Here is a 23,097-nt window from a genome sequence, read left to right on the forward strand (position 1 = left end):
AGCTCAAGTCATTCATGATCTCACAACTAACATTAAATAGCTAAATAATCCAGAAGGATACAGAAGATCGTTTGCAAATTAAGTAATCAACTTGTAAAACACCATTATACTTACGCACTAAGAGCACCACCTCCTTTTGCATGACCATCCATTTTAGTAATAATCACGGCACCAACAGCAACACTTTGCTTGAAAGCTTGAGCTTGATCAAATGCAGCTTGACCGATGCTACTATCCATGACAAATATGACAAGATCTGGTTTCTGCAAAAAATAAATAAATAGAACAAGGTTCAATACTGCATGTCTCCATATCCTTCACTCAGAGAAGAAGGGGTATACAGTGATGAACACAATGGAAGAAGCTATGAAGTTAGAAAGATTACCGTTGCCTCAGCAACTTGGCGCATTTCTTCAAAGAGAGCAGCTTCTTGTTTGTGGCGTAAACACACAATGCATTTAAACTATTTACTACGTATTAGCTGAAATGTGGAAACAAGCTCTCTGCAATTTCAGGTAAGGTTGGGTACGTCCGACCCCCCCTTACCCCACTTGTTGCGGGAGCCTCTTTTAGGCAATGGGGGTAATGATAATGATAATGTAGTTTTTGCAACAAGAGGCATAATTGGGCAATAACAGGTTTCAATTGAAATGAGTGGGGGTCTTTGTATAAAAAAAGTCATGATAGAAAAACAGAGACATCTATTCTTTACTAATGGTTTCAGCCAATGAAAAATAAGACTTCAAAATTATTTTTGAATTAAAAAGTCGAATTCCACGTAGATAAATAATTAGGTGTCAAGTAAATATTTTTATTAAATAATTATTAATACTTCTTATATACAATTTCATCCAAAGTCAAACACTATAATAATTAAAAAGTAAATCTAAAATGAAATTCAATCCAAAATAAAAAAATCAATTTAATCTAATATATAAAATATAGCAGTTGATATATGTGGGAGTTTTATTTTAACGTAACAATTTAATAGAAACCGTGCATCGCACGGGCTAAAGTCTAGTACACAATAAAGCGAATACAAATTCTTATTTACATGGGGTGTACAATAAATATTGTACACCGAAGTTAAAGTTGATGTGAAATGCTTAAAAGTTACCCTTATATATATATGTAAAAGTGATCTACTTTTTAGTAATAAAAATTTTCATTTTAATAAAAAATATTTCTTTAAAATGACTAATAATGATAAAATTAATCATTTAACACTTTAAAATGTTATTTATTAACTTTTTTTTTTAAATAATATAAAAGTTATATAAAACTGAGTTAAAGTTAGAGAAAACTGGGTAAAAGTTATGTTGGTGCACAATAAATTTATTGTACACCTTATGCATGCAAGATCTTTTGTAAACCGAAAGTCTAAACCTTCTGGGCTTAGCAACCTTCTTCCTAACTTGAGTAGGAACTTCTACTACAAGTATGCATCATAATCTGTATGTTTTCTTCCTCCCTTTTTCGATCACCAGAAAAAAAAACCCAGAAAAATGTTGAATTCTTTGCCTGAAGAAATATTAACAGAAATATTTGTCAGGCTCCCAGTGAAAACTCTACTGATTATTAGGTCCATTTGTAAAACATGGAACACTTTCATTACCGATAACCCGAATTTCACCCAATTTCATCTTCATTCATACAAGAACAATTCCGAGAACAACTTATTGTTGTCACGTGAATGTAACTCTTGGAAGAATTTCATGGTTGTTCGTGACACCAATACATTTACCAAAGTGTCACACCTTGACGCGACAAACTATTTAAAAGTTGGTTACGTTGATAACATCTTGAAAGAACAAGTAGTTGTCCCTAGAACATACGAAGAAATCGCGTACTTAAGTACTGATGATTGCAATTTAGTGGGTTATGTAGACGGGGTGTTACTTATACACACGCATAATCCTTGTGTTAATCGTGGATTTAACAGAATTTTATTGTGGAACCCTTCTATTCGGAAAGTTTTTCAAGTTCCACCATGTAATGCTAACGCGCAAAACAAGACTGATATAAATTTCGGGTTTGGGTATGATCAAGTGAGTAACGAATATAAGGTTGTTGCTGTTGATATGAAGTACTGTTATTCCAAAACTAGGGTTTACAGGCTAGGAACAGATTCATGGTCTTTCGCGAAAGAAAAGAGATCATATCCAATTATTCCTAAGCTGTTCTTGAAGAAATTCTCGTCAACTACAAATTTTGAAGGAGCAATTCATTGGCTTGGTAGTGATGGTAGAAGAAGAAAATCAAGGTATTCACATCTTTTGCGTTTTGATCTGACAACTGAGGCTTATACTTGTATAAAGTTGCCTGATGTTGAATTCAAAGAATACAGAAAACAGCCACCAAAAAGATTTTTATCAGTTTTGGATAGAAAGTTAGCAATTTTAGACATTGGAGTTGCTAATGTTTGCATATGGGTGATGGAAAACAATGGTACTACAAATGGTTGTTCTTGGACAAAGCAGTATAATGTAGATCTTCGCGTTCAGAAATTCTTGTACTTGAAGGAGAATGGTGAACTATTGTTCTACAGAAAATTCCAAGAGTTGTTGTCATATGACTTCAGAAACCAGCAAATGAAGAAACTCGGAAGACAGAGTCAGCAGATAATTGATTTTGTGGATACTTATAAAGAAAGCTTAGTGTTGCTTGGAGGATATATATAAACAAGGGATGAGCTGATCTGAAGCTTATCTAAATTCTAGTTTCTGATTTAGGCTATTATTAATCGATTGTTAGTTTCGAGTTTCTTTCGGTGTGTTTTCTCTTGCATTTTGTTTTTGTGTCAATATGATAAGTGGAATGTTTTTATTGCAGATTGGTTTTCGGTTTTAGTTGTGTACTGATGTTTACTGCATACTGCTTATACTAACCTCCCTGTATACAAATTTTGAGCCAGGTTAGACTCTGTTATGGTAAAATCTTTCTTTCCAAACTCTGCAAGTTCTGTACTGTATGTCAGACTGTAAAACATGCAGAGCATTATAGCGAAAACAGAATTTTGCTAATCATCATAAGAATAACGAAAATTGGAGTAATTATTAATAATGAAGTTCAGTATTCTAAATAACAATTGAACAGAGTAACTTTTGCAAGTTATGCAACAACAAATTCTGCAAGCTCTGTACTGTATGTCAGACTGTAAAACATGCAGAGCATTGTAGTGAATACAGAATTTTTCTAATCATCATAAGATTATCGAAAATTGGAGTAATGATTAACAAATGAAGTTCAGTATTCTAAATAACAATTGAAAAGACTAACTATTGCAAGTTATGCAACAACAAACTCTCAGAATAAGGATCCATGCAGCTCATATAAGCACGGTTGGACGTTCTCAGATCATCAAACAGATGATTTTTGAGATCATATGACTTTGTTCTTCTCCCTATCAGCATGAAGAACTTGCTAGTCTTCTCAATATAGCACAAGTGACTAATATTCCAGCCATGGTGCTGGAAAAAATCGTATGAACCATGTGGCGAATCACTTGTAAACCATTTAATCCATGGGTTTTGTGGGCCATTGTTTTCCATCACCCATATGCTGTTTTTCCAAGGAGACACATCAAAGAGAGCTAACAATCCTCCAAGAAGGAATAGAAATATATGCGGCTTTTCCTTCTCGCCATTTCCATCCTCCGGCAATTTGATAAAGGTAAATGTCTCAATATTCAAGTCAAATGACGCGATATAGGTAGGTCTTGCACTACCATTGTCTACCCTTTCATCTCGTGCTAGCCAATTCAAACTGCCTTTGGCGAATAATGGCTTCCCCTTAATCAGCCACCAATCTCCCACATCCTCTATAAGCTTGGTTTTCCATAAGCCGGTACTTAATGAATAAATTTGAATCGAGTTAGGAACACGACTAAAAATTAGCCTAGGAGAAGTTTTAATCCACACTACTTTACAATCATGTAACAAAGAATCAAAACCAAAAGAAAAAGAAAAACTATGGCTAGAGAGTTTATCTTCTAAAAATGAGCACCCGGGAATGGATACGGTTTTCTTAATGCTAGGGTTCCACAGTTGAAGAATGAAAGGGGAGTCCAAACTATCAATCAAGAGCACCCCATTCGCGTAACCCCTTACCATTACCCCTTCACTCAAGTTTACTGTTTTAGCAGATGTACTCTTAAATGTACTACTGTGACGAAATCTTATTACCTCTTTGGCAACGCTGTTTTTTTCGGTTCTTTCCACTGTTAGCAGATCATTGTTCTGGTTGTTGTTGAAAAGATTTAGGTGCATGGAGACGAAATCTGTGTTGTCGATAATTAAGCACCATGATTTGCATACCAACCTGAATCTTATCAGGGTTTTCGTTGGGAGTCTTGCAAGAATAATTGTCCATAACTCTTCTGGTAGACATACGGCTTCTGAATTTTTGTTTCTTTTCTTCCTCATTTGCGAAACAAAAACTAAGGGAGACGGAAAATCTGCAAATTTCATATACAAAGGCCACAGAAATTTAGCAATTGGACACAAAAATACAAACTGATGACATGATGTAACGAATAGCATACATGTAAGTAACAAATCATGGGCTCTAGCACGAATGTTTTGTTGTTTACAGCTTCAGTTTTAACTTCCATGAAGTAAATGGACTGTAGGGCTATGTACCACTAATTGTTTCCAGCAAGGAAGGGTCTTAGATGAAGAGAACCTCTCTCTCCCTTCTTAATTGCTATGGTAATGGAATGTTTATCCAGATGCATGGGTGAATTGAGGTCTAATCCTGACTTTAATTACTCATTTTATGTTTGCGGATAATATGCTCATGTTTTGTAGAGGTGATGTAGTTTCTGTAAGCCTTCTCTTTTCTGCTTTCATGAGATTTTCTAGAGCTTCTGGGCTTGAGGACAATTCAGAAAGAGCAGCATCTACTTGTGTGGTATGCCTACAGATATTAGGGATACTGAAGTTCAAAAAATATGCAGGACTTATCTCTGGACAGGATCTGCAGAACAATCTAAGAAGGCAATTGTATCTTGGGAGCAGTTATGCCTTCCTAAGATTGCAGGGGGGTGGATCTTAATTGATGCGACAATGTGGAATAAGGCTGCAATTTGTAAGCTATTCTGGGCAGTAGCTATGAAACAAGATAAGTTATGGATAAGATGGATGCATTCTTACTACATCAGAAACAAGAGCATCTGGACCATGCGTCTTGGGCTTGTAGAAAAATTCTTCAATGCAGAGATATTGCTCAGTTTCAGGGAGGTTTTCAACCTTTTTGGCAGGAAGTAAGTTTTCTATTTAGAAATCTACAACAGTACACGGAGTCCTATAACAATCAATCCCTGGAAGAGGCTTATCTGAACTAATTTGGCTGGCCCTAAGAGCTTTATTCGTCACTTGGTTGGCTGTTTTTCACAGGTTACTCCCTCCATCCATAAAAGATTGCCCCATAGAAAAATTCACTTTATTAAGAATGAGTGTAATCAAAAGCAAATGGGTAGGTAGATATGTCTTTTAGTTGATTAAATAATAGTGCGTGAGAAGAGACATTTGGGGACCACAAACTAAATAAAGTATGGGGCAAACAAATAGGGGCATCTATTTATGGTATATGGGGCAATCTTTTAAGGACGGAGGGAGTATTTACCAAGGACAGTATGCAAAAGTGGGGTATTCACACCAATGGGTTGCGTGGTTTCTGTGGAAAGAAGCTGAAAGCATCAGCTACATCTTTTTTAATCGCTCCTATTCTACCAGAGTTTGGGAAGGTGTGCTAGTGCATCAATAGAGGGTGCCTACCATTTGATACTGAAGTTATGCAGGCTCCTAAGGCTTGCCGAAAGAAGCAATGTCAACAAAAACTTCATGGAATGTGTTTTGCAGAATCTATCTATGTTGTATGGATGCAGAGGAATAAGAAGATTTTTCAAGGAGAGTGTGATACAACAGATGCAGTAACAAGATCACTCGTGTTTAAGGTTGCGTGTAGATGTACAAATGAAATGAGAGAAATTTTATTGAGTTCTTTTTGTAGTTAGGTTCTTGATGTATAGATGCTGCTTATGACAGCTTTCCTCCAACCCTTCCTAAAAGGTGGGGAGGTTTAAGCTTGAAGCATTGCTTCTAGTCTAGTTGTAATGGAGTTTTGTTCCTCTTTTTGTTAATATAATACCTTTATTTGCCAAAAATTAAATAAAAGTATGAGTACTAGTCGGCCGAAATTGGTTTATCACTCTACGCATTCACAACAATAAATAGGAATACTAACTAAACTCTTCCATACAAAAGTCAGACGCTCAAGGAGAGATAGAGGGATAGAGAGATGGAATTGGTAAGTAGAGCAATGAACATGGTGAAGTGCAGGTGAACAGATTGGTAAACAGAAATACTGCCATCAACATTTTTGTTTAAGTTTTCTTCAAAAATCCAGGCTAATTTACACACTAGTAAACTTGTCAAAAATAAATGAAAAATCACGAAACCTCCCGGCAAAAGTCCTGAACTGTTGATCAAATTACTCCACAATTCCTCACCAGTTAAACAAGTAATCAACGAACCAATCAAATGAAGCATCAAATGCACAGGCTGATAGGCTAATTGAAGTATTGAACTAATACAATCGACAAAATTGAACATTTGAATAGAACTTTGTAGAATTTAGATCTATTACTATTAGTTATTCATCAACTCAAGTCACTGAATTGACACCATAAATACTTAGTTTAAAGCTACTATATCATTTATTGGAGAGCCTAATGTATATCAGAGATAATTGAGATATATTTACTAAACATATTCAAGGGCAATTTCACCCGCAACTCTAGCTTTCATCAATACAAGTCAATAGTCATTAATCCGAACAAGGTTCAGACTGTAACTAACCCATCGGTTTACTTGTGTGTAAATCGAATAACAGCAAATTGGGACAAATTTCAATAAACTAATTTGGTTCTCATGAAATTAAACAAACAACATTATTCAATTTACACAATTTAATACTCTGTACAACTTTTCATCAACTCGAAACCCTAATTGTGTAAAACAAATCATCAATTCAAAAAAACAACGTCAAATCTTGATTCAAAAAGATTGAAACTTTATAAATTGAATAAGAAAAACAACCCACACAACAACAAGCAATTAATTAATATGGTGGATTAATGAACCGGCAACAAGCGATGAGGAATTGACTATGTAAGTAGAAAACTCAATTTTAAAAGTTACCTGAAATTTGAACGCCGGTGATTCTAAAGAGGCCGGAATATTCCGGCCGGAGTTCGCTGCAAGTACTTTTATTGCGAAGGAGTGGAAATGTGGAAGAAAGCACCGAACTTCGAAGGGCGGAGGAAGGAGTAGTGCAGTGACGGCGTCGGCTGGTATGCTGATGTTGTGGAGAGTGGCAGAGTGGTGGCCGGTGGGATGTGGAGTGGTGCTGATCTGTCGCCTTACCCGCCAGAATGACTTCCACGGGAAGCTATGTAGTTTGAAGAATTCATTTTTGATAATTGAGATTATTTATTCTTTTCGAAAATGGGAAAATTTGGTAATATTAATCTAACTTTTGACAGATTTTCTTTTATTAAGTCTATTAAGATATATTTTTTAATAATCTCACTTTTAATATCCAACGATTTTTATTGGGCTCAACACGTCATAAACCTATTATAGGCGGTAATATGTTCCTACGTGGAAGTATTCTCTCTCAATATATTCAATCATCATCGTCAATTCATCACCATCTCGATGACTTTTTCACCGATTATCGGTCATTTAGGCCCAATAAAAGTCATTGGGTAGTAAATGTGGAATTATTAAAAAATATGATGTAGGTGAAATTAATAAAAGAAAACCAGCCAAAGGTTGGATTAATATTACCAAATTTTCCAAAAAGTTTCGTACTTTTGCTGGACAGATACTCTCAGATAATGAGGGAGATTGGAGCTCCTATTGGTAATTTTTTTTTTCCATTTTTTTCATGAAATACTCCCGAGTTTTGGTATAATTTATCAAATTGACTTTTAATAATGCTCCGTAATACATAAAATAACCCTGAAACAAAACTTAATACCTCAAATGCCCTTACTTTTAATGGTTGTTAGTGCTCTGTTAGCCCAAATATCAAATTCACCAAATACCCCTACTTTTAAACATATTTCACTAAATACCCCTATACGGAAACTTAAATCACTAAATACAAATATGTTTAAAGAACCCATTTTGATGCTCAACGGGTAATTTTTGTGTTTGTAAAAGTAGTAATTGGTTATTTTTTGCATATAAATATCTCTGTTTTGCATAGTTCATGTGGTTGAGCAATTATTGGGTAAATTTCTTATGATTTTTGTCATATTTGAGTTCTCTTTTGGGATAAAGAGAAGTGTTAGCGAGTATCCCAAATACTACAATACCTTAGATAACTGGACAATGACAACCATCAGTCGGTCTTGTTGACAAAAATTATTCAAACCTATAGATTAAGGTTCATTTATCTGATGGGGTCCTAGGTTTCTTCTAATACTCAGTTGCTAAAGATTCATGCATGCAGCTAACGACGATCAAGTAATGATACACTAGGAACAATTACTCAGAAAATGATCTATGCATCATATTCCATTCGCCTCATAGTTGGGAATTATGAGCAAATGATTGGTTCCATGTACAAAGATCTTGTGTTTTCTCATCACAATTAAATAAAATTATATTCCATATTTGGTTGTTGGTAGATGCCCCTCTCTTTTGGGGTGTATCCTCAAGATCAAGTAGACTAGCCGCAGTGTCAGCATGAACCACCTTATCTTGGTCTTCTACCTATCTCAGTAACTTAATGGTTAATATTGTAAAAGTTTATATATATTTTTTGATAATATAAATAATTCATTGATAAAAAGTCATACGACATCTACTTAGCGAATTGAAACTAACAAATACATAACAATTGAATCAAATCCTTTCACCATAGCTACGATCGTAGTATATATATCAAATATTTTGTATACCCTCTTTTACATCGTTTTACAACTTTCTTCGACGAGTGGGTCTATAAATCTGGGTAGCCGCGCGTGATAAATATAATTTTTGTCCTATTCGTCTGATTGTAGTCGAAAGATGGATTTCCTTTTCGATCTGGTACAACATGAATTAAACTAAACAAGCAAAAGTTAACTAGAATAAGGGTACTTACTATACCAAAATATGTAACTTTATTGAGAGCAAACGCAAAAACAAAACAGAATTGACGAGAAAGGGTAAAAAATAGCCAAATCTTCGAAGAGAAAGGGTAAAAACAGAATTGGGGTGTATCCTCGAGATCAAGTAGGCTAGTCGTAATGCCAACAGGAACCACCTTATACCCAACTGGGTTTCCTACCCGAGTCTTTTTATTTGGATTAATCACATGGCTCACTGCCTTTCATGCAATTTTCTACTATTTATTTGTTTTTTGTCTATTGTCCAGATAAATAATATATGGGAGTAGATTTTTTTTGTTGAATCTTGTGTTCGTGAGATTGATGATCGATATTTTTGTTAATTTTGCAATTGAATAATTTAACTTGTCCGTAAATAATGTACTCCAATAAAAAAGAAACAACGGTAAACGGAGTATATATATATATATATATATATATATATATATATATATATATATATATATATATATATATATATATATATATATATATATATATATATATATATATATATCGTAAAAATGAACAAGAGAACTTAAAAAGTTAAAATACATTCCCTCGACATACTACACTAGCATGTAAAGGAAATACTCCGTAACACATACTCCGTACTACGTAGTACGTACACATTAGATCATCGAACCAACCGTACGTGCGCACAACAACATAACATACAAATTCCCCTTATTAAATTAAAATCAAAATAACAACACTTAATTTATAAAGTATAGAAAATGATCGAAGTTCCTCCAAACGTAACATGACACATAATATTCCCGGCCTTACCGGAGTACATTGGTGGTTCAACAGCCACTAACAACCCCAGTCGGAGGAAAACACCACCATGATCTAAAATAATCGCAAGAACAAATTCCGCAACAACGTTTAACGAAATTGCACGGCTGCCTTTCGCCAGCACAAGCCGAGACGGGTTGAGGTGTGGTTGTTAAAACCACCAAAAGGGTGAGCATCAGTAGAATACTCACACACTTCTTCATCATCATCATCATCTCCATGTTTTTCACTCGCTATCAAAAAATAAAAATAATTACTCGTAAATGTACGTATATGTTGTATATTTGAGTTATTTTGATATGAATGTATGGACACTCAAGTGTCCTCTTTTATAGATGGGAAACAATTATAAAATATACATGCTATCGATCATGTTTAGCATAATCTCATTACAACGTACAATAATTTGCGTAGGCGAATTGAACTACTGACACGTACGTATTTGTTCGCTACATTTTACATCATTACAGCACTACTGTATATATTATTATTGCGATAGCAAACTTGCAGTCCCGCACGATGGATTAGAACATAATACCAAGTATTAGAAATACATAAAAGTTTTTTTGTTTAAGGTAAAATACATAGAAAATACCATACAACAAAATGAAGATATAAGAAATTGGAAGGCTTTTGAATAGCTCCATTAAAATGGTAGCCACCACAACAAATAAAATCTCCACCCTTCAAAATAAAAGATTAATCTTGGCCGTTAATTTTGTTGACTTTGAACATGTTCAAAAGCAGTTAGAAAATAAAATTTACAGTAAAAATCAACGGTCTTTCTCTCTCTCCTTTAGCCCCTAATCCCAATAAACACCTTTCATTATTATTTACCAGTTTACTCGTTTCTTTGCAATTCATTTGATAGTATCATGGAAAATATAAATGTTTTAGTTAAGAACGTTCATCGTTATTTTTGTCAATAAAGAAGAAATATATTTCATTTCATTTACATGGGAATGGAGATTCCCGGTAAATGATGTTGCCAAGAAAATTGAACATGGAGTTTAAGGAAGGGAGAGTCAGAGAGATTAGAGATGGAATACTACCAGAAGTCCAGAAATATACTCCGTATTGAGTAGATTGTGACATTAAAGTAGACCGATATATGTTTATTCATTTAATTATTTAAATTTTGTGAATAACTGTTTTTAACTTTTTTTTAATTTGTTTAAGTCAATGAAACGAACGGACAAGATTAGTCTTATGTATTGGAGGGTTGAGATTCAATTGATTACAATGGCTACCATTTTTGCGTAGCTATTGTAAAATTATCCTAAGAAATTACAGTAAAAAGGAACGAAATATAAATTTATATTTCCATTAAAAAATAGAATACGGACATTAAATATTAAGATACGTATCTCCAACAATGTGCCAATGAACATGGTTGACGTGACGTGCAAACACTAATCACTAATTTTTTAAAAATCACAATATATTGGAGTACTCTTTATAATCAGAATATGCTATGAGAGTGATGGATAGCTCAGTTGGTTAGAGCTTCTATCCCGGTTCCAGGTGATCCTAAGATCGATTCTCATCCCCCGCCCTTGTGGCTCATTTGCACCAAAAAAAAAAAAAAATAAGAATATGCTATTACTCTGTATAGTCGATCTCTAAACGCGCATAAAATTAATTTGGGTGTTTGTATGTGCACAACAAATACAAGCGAGATCAATGACGAGAACTAAGAAGGTATCTTTTTACGGGACTTGGATTAATTTTAGATATATTATTTAGAGCGAATAGCGGGACATCTATAAAGCCCTACAAAAGAAAACCATCAATAAAGCATATATGGGATCATGGGGTAATGAATGGTGAGTAGTAAGATTTTACACTACTAGAATTTCACTACAAGAAATTATACTATTAACGACGGGAAATGCCGTCGTTAAACGCCAATAATTGTTGATTAACGACGGGATTTTCCGTCGTGAACCCGTCATAAAAGGGGGTCGTCGTTAATGGAAGATCCCGTCGTTAACCTGTCGTAAAAGACATTTGCGACGGTTGTTCCCGTCTTTGTTGTGTTGTTAGCCCCGTCACAAAAGCCCTTTTACGACGGGATTTTTACCCGTCGTTATTAGGTTGTCATAAAAGATACAAATTTTTGTAGTGTTTGGATAATTAAGGACAAGCTAATAATGACGGGTCAAAAATTTCGTCGCAAAAGACTATTACGACGGGGTTAAAACCGAAATAAAGCGGGAACAACCGTCGCAAATGCCTTTTACGACGGGATTTTCTATCCATAACGGCCCCCCTTTTATGACGGGTTCGCGACATGAAATCCCGCCAATATTGACCTTGAGATTTCTCGTAATTAACGGTACAATATCTTGTAGTGTCATTCATTTCTAATCCCTCGTGCAATCTTTTGGTCATTATTCGGCTCGAAATTGGTGATCACGATTCACGACTCACGAGGAGGAAGATAAATAATATTCCTCCGTATTTAATTAAATAATTCACTTTTAAAATTAAATTAAAGGATGTATTTTTCTTTTTTGTGGCTATCATGATCTTCGCCTTTAATTATATTAATACTAGATTTAAACTCGTGTAATGCAGGGTTAATTTATGTTGTTTTGTATTATTTGATTTCCCCCCTTTTTTCAATCCAACAATTTTCATGGTTCCAACCGATGTATCATGTCAAAGAGTTGAATCAAATTTGACATTCGATATGAAGTTATGTTAACATATATCTGATTATATCTTTAAAAAAAATGATAAAAGAATATTTATCAAATTATATCTTTTAAATATTCGCTTAATCTTATCTTTTCAAAAATTCACTTTTTCTTATCCTAAAGTATTTATTTTACAAAAGGTCTTGCGCGCACAAGGTGTATAATAAATTTATTGTACACCAAGATACTTTGTAACTCCCTCTGTCCCTTAATACTTGTTCTGCCACTCCAAAAAAATCGTGATATTGCGACTGAAGCGACGAAAATAGAAACCCATTACCATTGTCGCAATTCCATTTTCGCGACAAACCTTTTAGTAGTCGCAAATTTGCGACGGATAAATGACTTATTAGAGACTACTGTTTTGCGACTGGATTTGGATTTTTGCGATTATCTCATTCGTCGCAATTTTTTACGACTGATAATAAATTTTAGCGACTGGCGGCAAAGGAGACCATATTTGAGACTAGCGAAAAGGGAAACCAAATTTGCAACTGAATTTAGTAATTTGCGACCGTTTTTGTAGTCGCAAAATTGAATTGGAAAAAAAATACTCAGCAACTAATACGTTGCCGATTTCTTTGTATTAAACCCAAAAAGTATATACAAGAACATGGAAAGTATCATTTCCACTACCAAATAGGCCACTAGGCTTAAAACAACAAGACTAAACAAAAAACAACACAAAACCTAACAAACAAAATACAACTGCAGCACAACTCTGAAGTTCACCTACATAATCAACACTTCAACTCAACCTTCCTTGTGATAACCAGAATAACAACAAACCAGGAGAGAGCACACACCAACTCCATAGTCAAGCGCTGAACCTGAATTGAAAACAAGACTACATACAATAGAACCTGTAACCAAGCATCTGCCAGCTCAACTCCCTGCAATGTACAGGTCTACATCTTCCAATTTTGTTGAACTAATCAAGAGAACCACCATGACCAAATCAGCTAACTGAAACAGGCTTGCATAAACCTGCAGAGAGCAGAAAGATCAGTTCCTGCAGTAAAAATCGACCAGGCCCGAGCCAACATGAAAAAGTCCGATCCGGCCGGGCAAGAAAAAAGCACAGCCTGGACATGAAGTCATTGGCCGGGCCTGGGCCTATTTTTTTGGGAAAAGCACGACGGCCCAACCCGGCACAAAAGCCCGTGGTCCTAGCTCGGGACCGGCTCAGCCCACGGCCATCATTACTCCTCAATGTGCAACAGGGCCCTAGAACACCCCGTGGATGGCTTCTCCAATGATTACTTACCGCGTGTTGAACCTTTCCGCCATCAGGTTGTCACCCAGTGCGGTAAGTAATTAGTCAAATGCTTTTGGAATTACCATCAGTTTTTTTTATAACCAAGGAACACAAGTATATATAGTTCACACAAATTTCATCAGTTTCAAGAATTCCAGTAAGATATGCAGACTTCTTAAGGTAGTAAACGATGCAGCAATTGATACATGAATCTCGTATATACCATCTGATGGCACCATATTCTTACACTATACCTCAATAAATATAAGAGCCTTCTTTCCTTGGAATAAAAAAAAGGAGATGATCTTCTACCAGCCACCAATTTCGCATTCTACTCCTGCAATCTGCATCACTGCCAACACCCAAATAAACAAGTCAGATTTCTTTTTCCAACCATGTAAAGGAAGATAGAGTAGAGAAAGCACCGTAAAGTGACTTTGTCTCAAATGTTGAGCAAAAGAACAAAGCTAAAGTGCAACTATTCATGACACAATAAATCTAGGTGAAAAAACCCCCATCAAAATCACAAGTATTAAGATCATCAGATGAACATGTTCAGAAGATGAAGAACAAGATAGATTACATTTGTATTTACCTACACTTTCGAGAAAAAGCCAAATTTCCTCGAAAAGTTCCTTTAAAATCACACAGCTCCCTAATCTTATAGGGTTTTCTCAACTCATTTTGTTAAATACTTCGTATATGACAACTCACACACATTAACAAGTCACAACATTCATATACGGGTCAACAAAATACTATATATAATGAATGTTCTATAGATTTCTCAAATTTCACAGTACTTTGTCTTACATCACTATACCTTTGAGCCAAATCTGACTCAATTTGTTTATCTGATTAAACAAGCGGCGAGTTGCGCTACTTAAAGAGAATTAATTAATTCCACTTGGCCAACAACATAAAAAATAATGTTCATCAGATCAGAAACTTGACTTGCTTCCCAAGAAATAAAAACTAATTATTAAAAAATGGATGGTTGACTTTAGAAACAAAATCACCTATCTGACATCATCCCCTGCGTCCTCTGTTTTTCCTTCCTAAATGAAACATACACTTCTATATATATACAAAAGAAGCTTCTATAATGAGATATCATAAAAGATTTTACACACAAAAAAACCCAAAAATGGAAACAGTGACAGCAAGTTCTATTTTGATATCATTGGTTTGTGTACTAGTTGTGACAGGGTTAATCAAAGCAGTGAACTGGGTATGGCTGAGGCCGAAGAAACTGGAAAAAAAGTTCAGACAGCAAGGTTTGAATGGTACTTCTTACCAGTTCTTGTTTGGAGACATGAAAGATTACTCGTCCATGCGCAGTCGGGCCTTAGAAAGCCCCATGGAGTGCTTCTCCAATGATTATTTTCCGCGTGTTGAACCTCTCCGCCATAAGGTTGTCAGCAAATGTGGTAAGTAATCTAAAACACATTACACACACGTTTAAAACTGCTAGGGGGTGGTTTTAAATCTTATGCTAACTAGCACAACATTTGATCTCATGAAGTTCTAAGCCTTCCTTCATTGTCAGAAATCAGTTGACTTTAATTTTATATATTTCAGAAAAAATGACAGATTAATTTCATGGTTTTTATTAATGCAGGAAAGGACTACTTCGTCTGGGCTGGTCCTATACCAATGATAAACATCTCAAAGCCAGAGTTGATCAGAGAAGCTTTAACGAAGATGCAAGATTTTCAAAAGGCAAAGTGGAACCCCATTATTGACAAGCTTTTTCCAGGGCTAGTTTGCTACGAAGGAGAGAAATGGTCTAGACACCGAAAGATCATCAACCCAGCCTTCCATGTGGAGAAGTTGAAGGTCCTTCCTAATATCCTACTATTAGCTATATTTATATTAACCTACCCTTGATCAACAGAAATTCCAAACAGTAAATACAGTATCAATTAAGCTATTCAGGAGGAATAACAGTTGGCTAATAATGCCTCGATCATGCAGTCAGTAATGAGGAATGCATATAATCACACTAACAGTATAAAATCACTTGAATACATGAAAGTGATTTCTTTTGTTGTTTGTTACAGCTTATGCTACCAGCATTCCGGGATAGTTGTGCTGACATGATCAATAAATGGGAGCTGATAGTACCTAAAGTGGGTTCAAGTGAGCTAGATGTGTGGATGGATCTTAAGAAACTCACTGCTGACGTGATATCTAGAGCAGCATTCGGAAGCAACTATAAGGAGGGACAAAGGATATTTGAACTTCTTACGGAACAAACTGATTTAGCTCTTCTTATGATAGAATCAGTTTATATACCAGGAATGAGGTAATCGATACAATCCTCACATCTTGCAATCTTCCCACTACTCGACATATTAAATAAAGTAAAGGTTAACCCTGTCAGTTGTGTTCAGATACATTCCAACAGCAAGAAATAGGAGATTCCAGGATGTTGAAGATCAAATACATACTGCGTTGCGCGCAATTATCAACAAGAGGAAGAATGAAATTGAGGCAGGAGGAGCAGTAAAACCTGACCTGTTAGGAATACTCATGGATTCCAATTCAAAAGAAATTCAACAAGCTGTTGGAAATAACAAGAATCAGCAAGTTGGGATGAATCTTGACGAAGTAATTGATGAGTGCAAACTATTCTACTTTGCTGGACAAGAAACTACTTCGGTACTTTTAGTTTGGACATTGGTTTTATTGAGCAAACACCAAGATTGGCAATCACGAGCACGAGAAGAAGTCCTGCAGACATTTGGGGACAATGTTCCAGACTTTGAAGGGTTAAGCCATTTGAAGACAGTAAGTATTCTGTCACTCTAACATGATACTTGAATAATATTCATATCAAAATTTAACAGTATGGTATGTTTATTTAGGTGACTATGATCCTGTATGAGGTCCTCAGGCTCTATCCACCAGCTATGCAACTGACAAGATCTATTCATAAAGGTACAAATCTAGGTGGGTTATCACTTCCTTCAGGAGCTATAGTAACTTTCTCGGTGCATTCTGTTCACCGAGATCAAGAACTTTGGGGTAATGATGCGCATGAATTTAAGCCAGACAGGTTCTCTGAAGGAATTTCCAAGGCAGCTAAAGGAAATAACTCATTTTTTCCCTTTGGTTGGGGACCCAGAATATGCATAGGGGAAAAATTTGCGATGACTGAAGCAAAAATGGCATTATCCATGATTCTACAACGCTTTTCCTTAGAACTCTCCCAATCCTATGTTCATGCACCCATGAATGTTATGTTTCTACAGCCTCAACATGGTGCTCAGATAATCTTACACCGACTTTGATGGTATACAATCAGAAAGTATAGATTTTGCACATTTGCACCTCTTAACTTCATTTATTTTGTTTGATAAATGGTCATTCAGAATGTTCTCCTTACTGCTGGTAATTGGTTTCAAGAATAATTGGCCACTTCCTTATTTGCGCTACGAGTGTATCTGTAAAAAATTCTAAAGATAAAGTTCATCTGTTCTCTTCCATTCTCCACTACAGTTCTAGATGTCATCCTCTAATATGCTCAACTTTCTAAATTTTAACCAGTTTCTTTTTTCCTTAAATATCTAGAAAATAATTGGAGACTTGATTCAGTAAATGGAACGATGCAGTGTATCTACACAGACATAAAACAAATTGGACCGAGATTGGCTTGTTCCAACAGTCTGTAGTTTCAGGTCAAGAAGGATATAAAGGAAAATAATATAGCAGATGTCTTCATAAAAGCTAACAGATAAGGCATAGATGCCCGAAAAATAGTTCAAACAAGTTTCATCACAGTTTCCATTTAAGATAAGAAAATTCTTAGAGAAGTAAACGATACATGGATCAAAATGATCATTTATTTATACTATACACAAAGTAAAAAAAAAAAAAAACTTTGTTACCTTGGCTAAAGTAACCAAAAGCAGATGATCCTCCACCGCCCCCGGCCACCAACTTTGACTTCTAATACTCCATAATATGCAATGTGCCACTTCCAACACCAAATAAAGAAATGAGATTTCTAGAAGCGAAGAAGGAATAAGGAAAGCAACAAATTAACTTTATCTCAATGATGAGCTACAGAACAAGGCCAAAATCTAGAGGGAAAAGCATCTAAATGTGAAACATAGAAGATCATTGCAGAATGTGACATTCTGGGGAAGTAATTAGTAATCTTGCAGAGGCAATAATGATCTAAAGTTACAAACTGCGCGGCTGTGCCACAAAGAGAAACCTGTAATTAAAAGGCTAGTTTAATTCCACTCTCTAGTTGGTTTACTTTGTTCTATCATCATTTCATTTTGAACAGCAGAAACAGATCAATGTTGGATATTCATGAATAACTCACAATTAGTTCTTCAGCTGTAGTAAGTTTATAGGCATGAACTGTACATGAATCATCCGAAATCCCGAAGAAACCAACAATAACAACCCATTACAATTCTCATGAAATTTATATGATTTGGTGGTCTTTAAAAGTAAGGTTTTTATCCTGAATGTATCTTTTCAACGAATTGATAGTGTTGCTTCATGAGCTCTGTATAATTCTACTTTTGATTTGTTTCCAAGGCTAGCAAATTAGGTTTTTTTTACGATTGTTAGTTGCATAGTGTAAAATGCAAAGGAATGAAATTAGGGTCGTCGATAATTGAGCACCAAAATTTACAAACGCACCTGAATTAGAGTAGGGTTTTCGAAGGTAGCTTTGCCAAAACCTCTCTCCATAGCTCCATTGGTAAATCCTCATGTTTCTGCAGTTCGTCTTCCCAATTTCTCTTCCTCTGGCCGCACACTTTGATCTGCGCACTCAATCAGACGATTCAGACTAAACCCTTTGTCAATCAGACGATTTCTCCCTCTCTAACTGTTGGTTACTTCGCTCTTTCGATTTAAAGTTATCACAAATTCTTATTTACAACGGGTGTACAATAAATATTGTACACCGGAGTAAAAGTTAACTCAAAATGCTTAAAAGTTAATCTTATATATGTAAAAGTTATCTATTTTTAAGTGATAAATTTTTTCATTTTAGTATAACTTATTTCTTCAAAATCATTAAAAATGTATGAAATTAAGAAATTTTTGGATAAAACCACCTTTTAAAGTTGCAGTTTTTGAAATAACCACCTTATATATTTTTTTTTTAAATAACCACCTTAAACTTTCTGTTTTTATGAAATCACCACCAAATGTTAACGGACATCCAAACTTCCGTTAGTGGGGCCCACAACCAACGACCATATCTGATTCCCCTCCTCTTTTCCTTCCTTCTTCCTCTCCATGAACCCTTCCTCCATTAACAAACCTCTCTCGAATTTTTTTTTTATCAAAATTCCACAAATTAAATCTATTTCTCTCCCAATTTTTCAAGTACAATTCATCTGCAAGAAAATTTCGGCACTTTCCCCCAATTATCAGCATGTAATTTGTGCTAAATTGAAATTAGGGTTCTTCAATTGTAGAATTTGAGGGTTTTTCAATTTGGGGATTTAAACTCAATTGATAGTTTAATCAACCAAAACGCTCAAATTCATAGTTTAATTCGAGATTAGGGTTATAGTTTAATACTTTAATCGTCCTTTTCCTAACAATTAAAGCACACACATGGAGTTTCCTACCAATCTGGATTGACATGAATGAAGCTTCAAATTCCATACCTTCTACACCTACACCTGGATCTACCCTTGATAATCCACCATATAAGATAAATAATTCTTGAGGTCATGTACCTATACAGCAAGACTATACCAGGAACAACTATTCACTACGGTAATGTAACGGATTATAATGTCCATAACCTTTACGTGTTTCTTGAATCTCAAGCCACCCGTGAAGCACTCGTTAAAACCAGCAATGAAAGACCGTTTTTACTTTCAAGGTCGACATTTGTTGGTTCTGGGAAGTATACCGCCCATTGGACTGGAGATAATGCTGCAAGATGGGATGATTTGCAGTATTCTATTCCAACTATGTTGAACTTTGGAATTTTTGGGATGCCAATGATTGGAGCAGATATATGTGGTTTTGCTGAAAATACATCAGAAGAGCTATGTCGGCGATGGATTCATGTAAACCTCTATCATTTTAGCCCTTAGAAGTATGCCATAGGCTTTGACAGGGATGGAGGAGAGAGAGATTCGAATTGTGGGGTTGAGGACAAAAAATACAGAGAATAAATGAGGGGGGAGCGTGAAGAGCAATAATGAGGAAGAAGAAATTGGTTGAAGATGAAAGTAACAGTAAAGAAGGAGAAGAAAGAGAGTATTGAGTGAAAATGGAGGGAAAACAAATTTTGGTCGTTGGTTGTGGGCCCCACTAACGGAATTTTGGATGTCCGTTACCATTTGGCGGTGATTTCGTAAAAAAAGAAAGATTAAGGTGGTTATTAAAAAAAAAAAAAACATATAAGGTGGTTATTTCAAAAACTGCAACTTTAAAAGGTGGTTTTATCCAAAAAATCCTAAAATTAATCATTTAACCCTTTAAAATATTTATCTATCAATTTCTTTTTACTAATATAAAAGTTAATCAAAACTAGGTTAAAGTTATAAAATAAAAGGGTTAAAGTTATCTTGGTGTACAATAAATTTATTGTACACCTTATGCGCGCAAGACCTTTTGTAAATTTATAGGGTACGGTACCGGGCAAAATAGACCCAACCCGAGCCACCCTAGGTGAATCCGTACTATGTACATGAAAGGCTGAAACTAACCGGAAACGAAGTAGACGACCCGTATCCGAAACTGGATGACATGAGATGGACACAAACCGAATCAAATGTTGTTAAAATGGATTAGTTTTCCATAATAAGCTGATTTTCTACAAACTTGAAACCCAAGATTGACTTGTATCTAACTATATGCGACTCGTTTGGCACCTCTAGGTCGGAACGACACATATGTTAATTTAATCGCCGATTAGGTGCTTATATAGTTTTTAGGTCGAATCTAATTGGATCGTGACACGTGAATCAATAATTCCGTGCCAATGGAATACAATATCATGTTATTCATGTCACTTTTCATTTTCTCAGATTGTTCCAAATCGTTTTAGTTTTTGACAGTTCGATATGTAACTCATTTGCGGCAATCTCCAGCCACGTAGATAGGCATGTTCAATGGTCTAGGTCAGGGTTGTATCCAGTGGCGGAGCCAGGAATTCAACGTTGGGGGGGCGAGAAAAAAAATGGAACTAAAAATAAGGGGGGGCGAGGAAAAAAAATAAAACTAAAAAGAAATAATATGGTATTAGGATTTGAACCCAAGATCAAGGAGTATAAATGACTTATTAAAGTAGAAATAACCATTGAAACAAGTAGTATTAAGTGATATATTTTAGTATTTATTACTATATATTAGGAATTTTTAAAATTGTTGGGGGGAAGCCCCCCCCCCCCTATCTCCGCCTCTGGTTGTATCAGGTCAGTATTAAATGAAACGGTGTTGGTCGGGTCAAGTGTTTTGGAAAATAGATTGGGTATCTAGGTCTGGTCAAGAACCCGTTAACTCAATCAATTTCGACCATATAAGTAATATATATGATTGTAATATTTCATCATGCAACGTGTGTATATATAAACCCAGTAACAAGTATAACACCTCATCAAATGTCCATATAATTATATTTAGCAATTTTACTCATAAAATCAAACCAACAAACCCGTTAATTGTCCGTCCGACCTGACATGTTAAGGGCTAAAAGCCTGAAACCGTATACATGGTATTAATTAATGGGCCTAACCCGTTTAAACAAGGCAGTTCACAGGCTTTTAATGGGCTCACCCGTTGAACATGCCACACATAAACACACACAATCCCGAATTAAAGGCCCAATTAGACTCGATACATTGAGTCGAGTCACATAACCTAACTTTACTTTTGTAAACTCATACCAGGTCAAGCAGCCGAACGATTAGAAATACAAAATGATACTCTTTCTGTGACGGATCATTTTGAGCTTAGATCACTACACAAAGTTTTAAGAGAAAATATATTTTGTTCAAGTACATCTTACTAGGTTTTCAATAAATTTCAATTAATAATAATTTTACTCCGGAATAAAATTCAATCATGTTTGTTCATGTTGGATCAATTTCAGATTATGTCGGTTTCAGTCTTTCAGTTTAAAAAATGATTAGGGTCCTAGTAAGTTCGACGTTAGAATAAGTCATCTAATTTGAGAACGGTCACTCGGTCAGTGTTCTAATTTGCCTCGGTTCAACTTCAGACCAGTTCACTTTTATGGAGTATAATAGAGCTGTCAAAAACTGACCCGATCCGAAAACCCGACCTGAACCGACCGAACCCGTAACCGACCATGACCCGAAATTATGGTAAAACAGGTAACCCGAAACCCGACCTGTGCCCGACCCGAAAAAATCGATAACCGATTTTAACCCAATGTTGTAACACCCGAACCCGACACCCGACCCGAAAATGACCGATAACCGAACTGACCCGAACCCGATTTGATACCCGACCCGATGTCAACCCGAAATCGATTGTAACTCGATGAAACCTGCTATTGACCCGACCTGTGAGAACCCGCTACTCGATTTACCCGAGTTATCAATTACACGATCAAATATTAACTTCATTGATCTATCTATTTTAATTATTTATTGCTAAATATTGAAAAATTTAACTCTAAAATAAGTTAAACAAAATTTTTTAGAATATAAAATCCTTAAAATGTATAGGTTAATTATCAGACCCGAGTTTGACCCGTCCCTGAGAGTGACCCGATCTGAATTCTATTTGATCTGATTATTATCCGATCCAAACTAAGACCCGAACCCGAAAATAACTGTGTTGCAAACCGACTTAAACCAGACTCGATAAGACCCGAACCCGAAATTATCTGCTACAAACCGACTTAAACCCGACCCGATAAGACCCGAACCCAAAATCAAACCTGACCGAAATGTGACCCGACTCGAACCCGACCTGAACCCGGGATAGGAAAAAACCCGATATGACCCGACCTGAAATCGACCCAACCGAACCCGAACTCAACCCGAATGAAATATTGACCCGACACGACCCGACCTGATCATGACCCGAAACCCGAGATGACCCGACCCAAACCCGACCCGATGATCTGTTTTGACAGCTCTAGAGTATATAATTTAGTTATGGTTTTCGGGTTCGGACTTCGGACGGTCCAATTAGGTCGGGTCAGTTTT

At 35.7% G+C, this 23,097-nt stretch overlaps 3 protein-coding genes and 1 long non-coding RNA gene across 4 annotated transcripts; 2 read left to right on the top strand and 2 right to left on the bottom strand.

Moving 5' to 3' along the window:
• The first annotated feature begins 1,505 nt into the window (after nt 1-1,505).
• Nucleotides 1,506-2,681, top strand: LOC110788107 (putative F-box protein At3g16210). Its single transcript, XM_021992748.2, has one exon. The coding sequence runs from the start codon at nt 1,506-1,508 to the stop codon at nt 2,679-2,681; it is 1,176 nt and encodes a 391-aa protein (XP_021848440.2).
• Nucleotides 2,682-3,278: 597 nt separating this feature from the next.
• LOC110788150 (F-box protein At1g11270-like) lies at nt 3,279-4,424 on the bottom strand. The gene has a single exon (XM_021992790.2). The coding sequence runs from the start codon at nt 4,422-4,424 to the stop codon at nt 3,279-3,281; it is 1,146 nt and encodes a 381-aa protein (XP_021848482.2).
• An 8,778-nt stretch (nt 4,425-13,202) lies between these two features.
• On the bottom strand, nt 13,203-18,788 carry LOC110788149 (uncharacterized). The gene is made up of 5 exons (XR_002533261.2): nt 18,587-18,788; nt 17,815-17,903; nt 15,219-15,360; nt 14,176-14,273; nt 13,203-13,650 (listed from the first exon to the last, which is right to left on the bottom strand). It is a non-coding gene; the product is annotated as an uncharacterized lncRNA (long non-coding RNA).
• On the top strand, nt 15,040-17,420 carry LOC110788148 (cytochrome P450 CYP72A219). The gene is made up of 5 exons (XM_021992788.2): nt 15,040-15,351; nt 15,543-15,760; nt 15,985-16,229; nt 16,318-16,714; nt 16,792-17,420. The coding sequence occupies exons 1-5, from the start codon at nt 15,069-15,071 to the stop codon at nt 17,215-17,217; spliced, it is 1,569 nt and encodes a 522-aa protein (XP_021848480.2). The 5' UTR covers nt 15,040-15,068; the 3' UTR covers nt 17,218-17,420.
• Nucleotides 18,789-23,097: the final 4,309 nt, after the last annotated feature.

This window comes from Spinacia oleracea, chromosome 5 (assembly GCF_020520425.1).
Source record: "Spinacia oleracea cultivar Varoflay chromosome 5, BTI_SOV_V1, whole genome shotgun sequence".
NCBI classification, from domain to species: domain Eukaryota; kingdom Viridiplantae; phylum Streptophyta; class Magnoliopsida; order Caryophyllales; family Amaranthaceae; genus Spinacia; species Spinacia oleracea.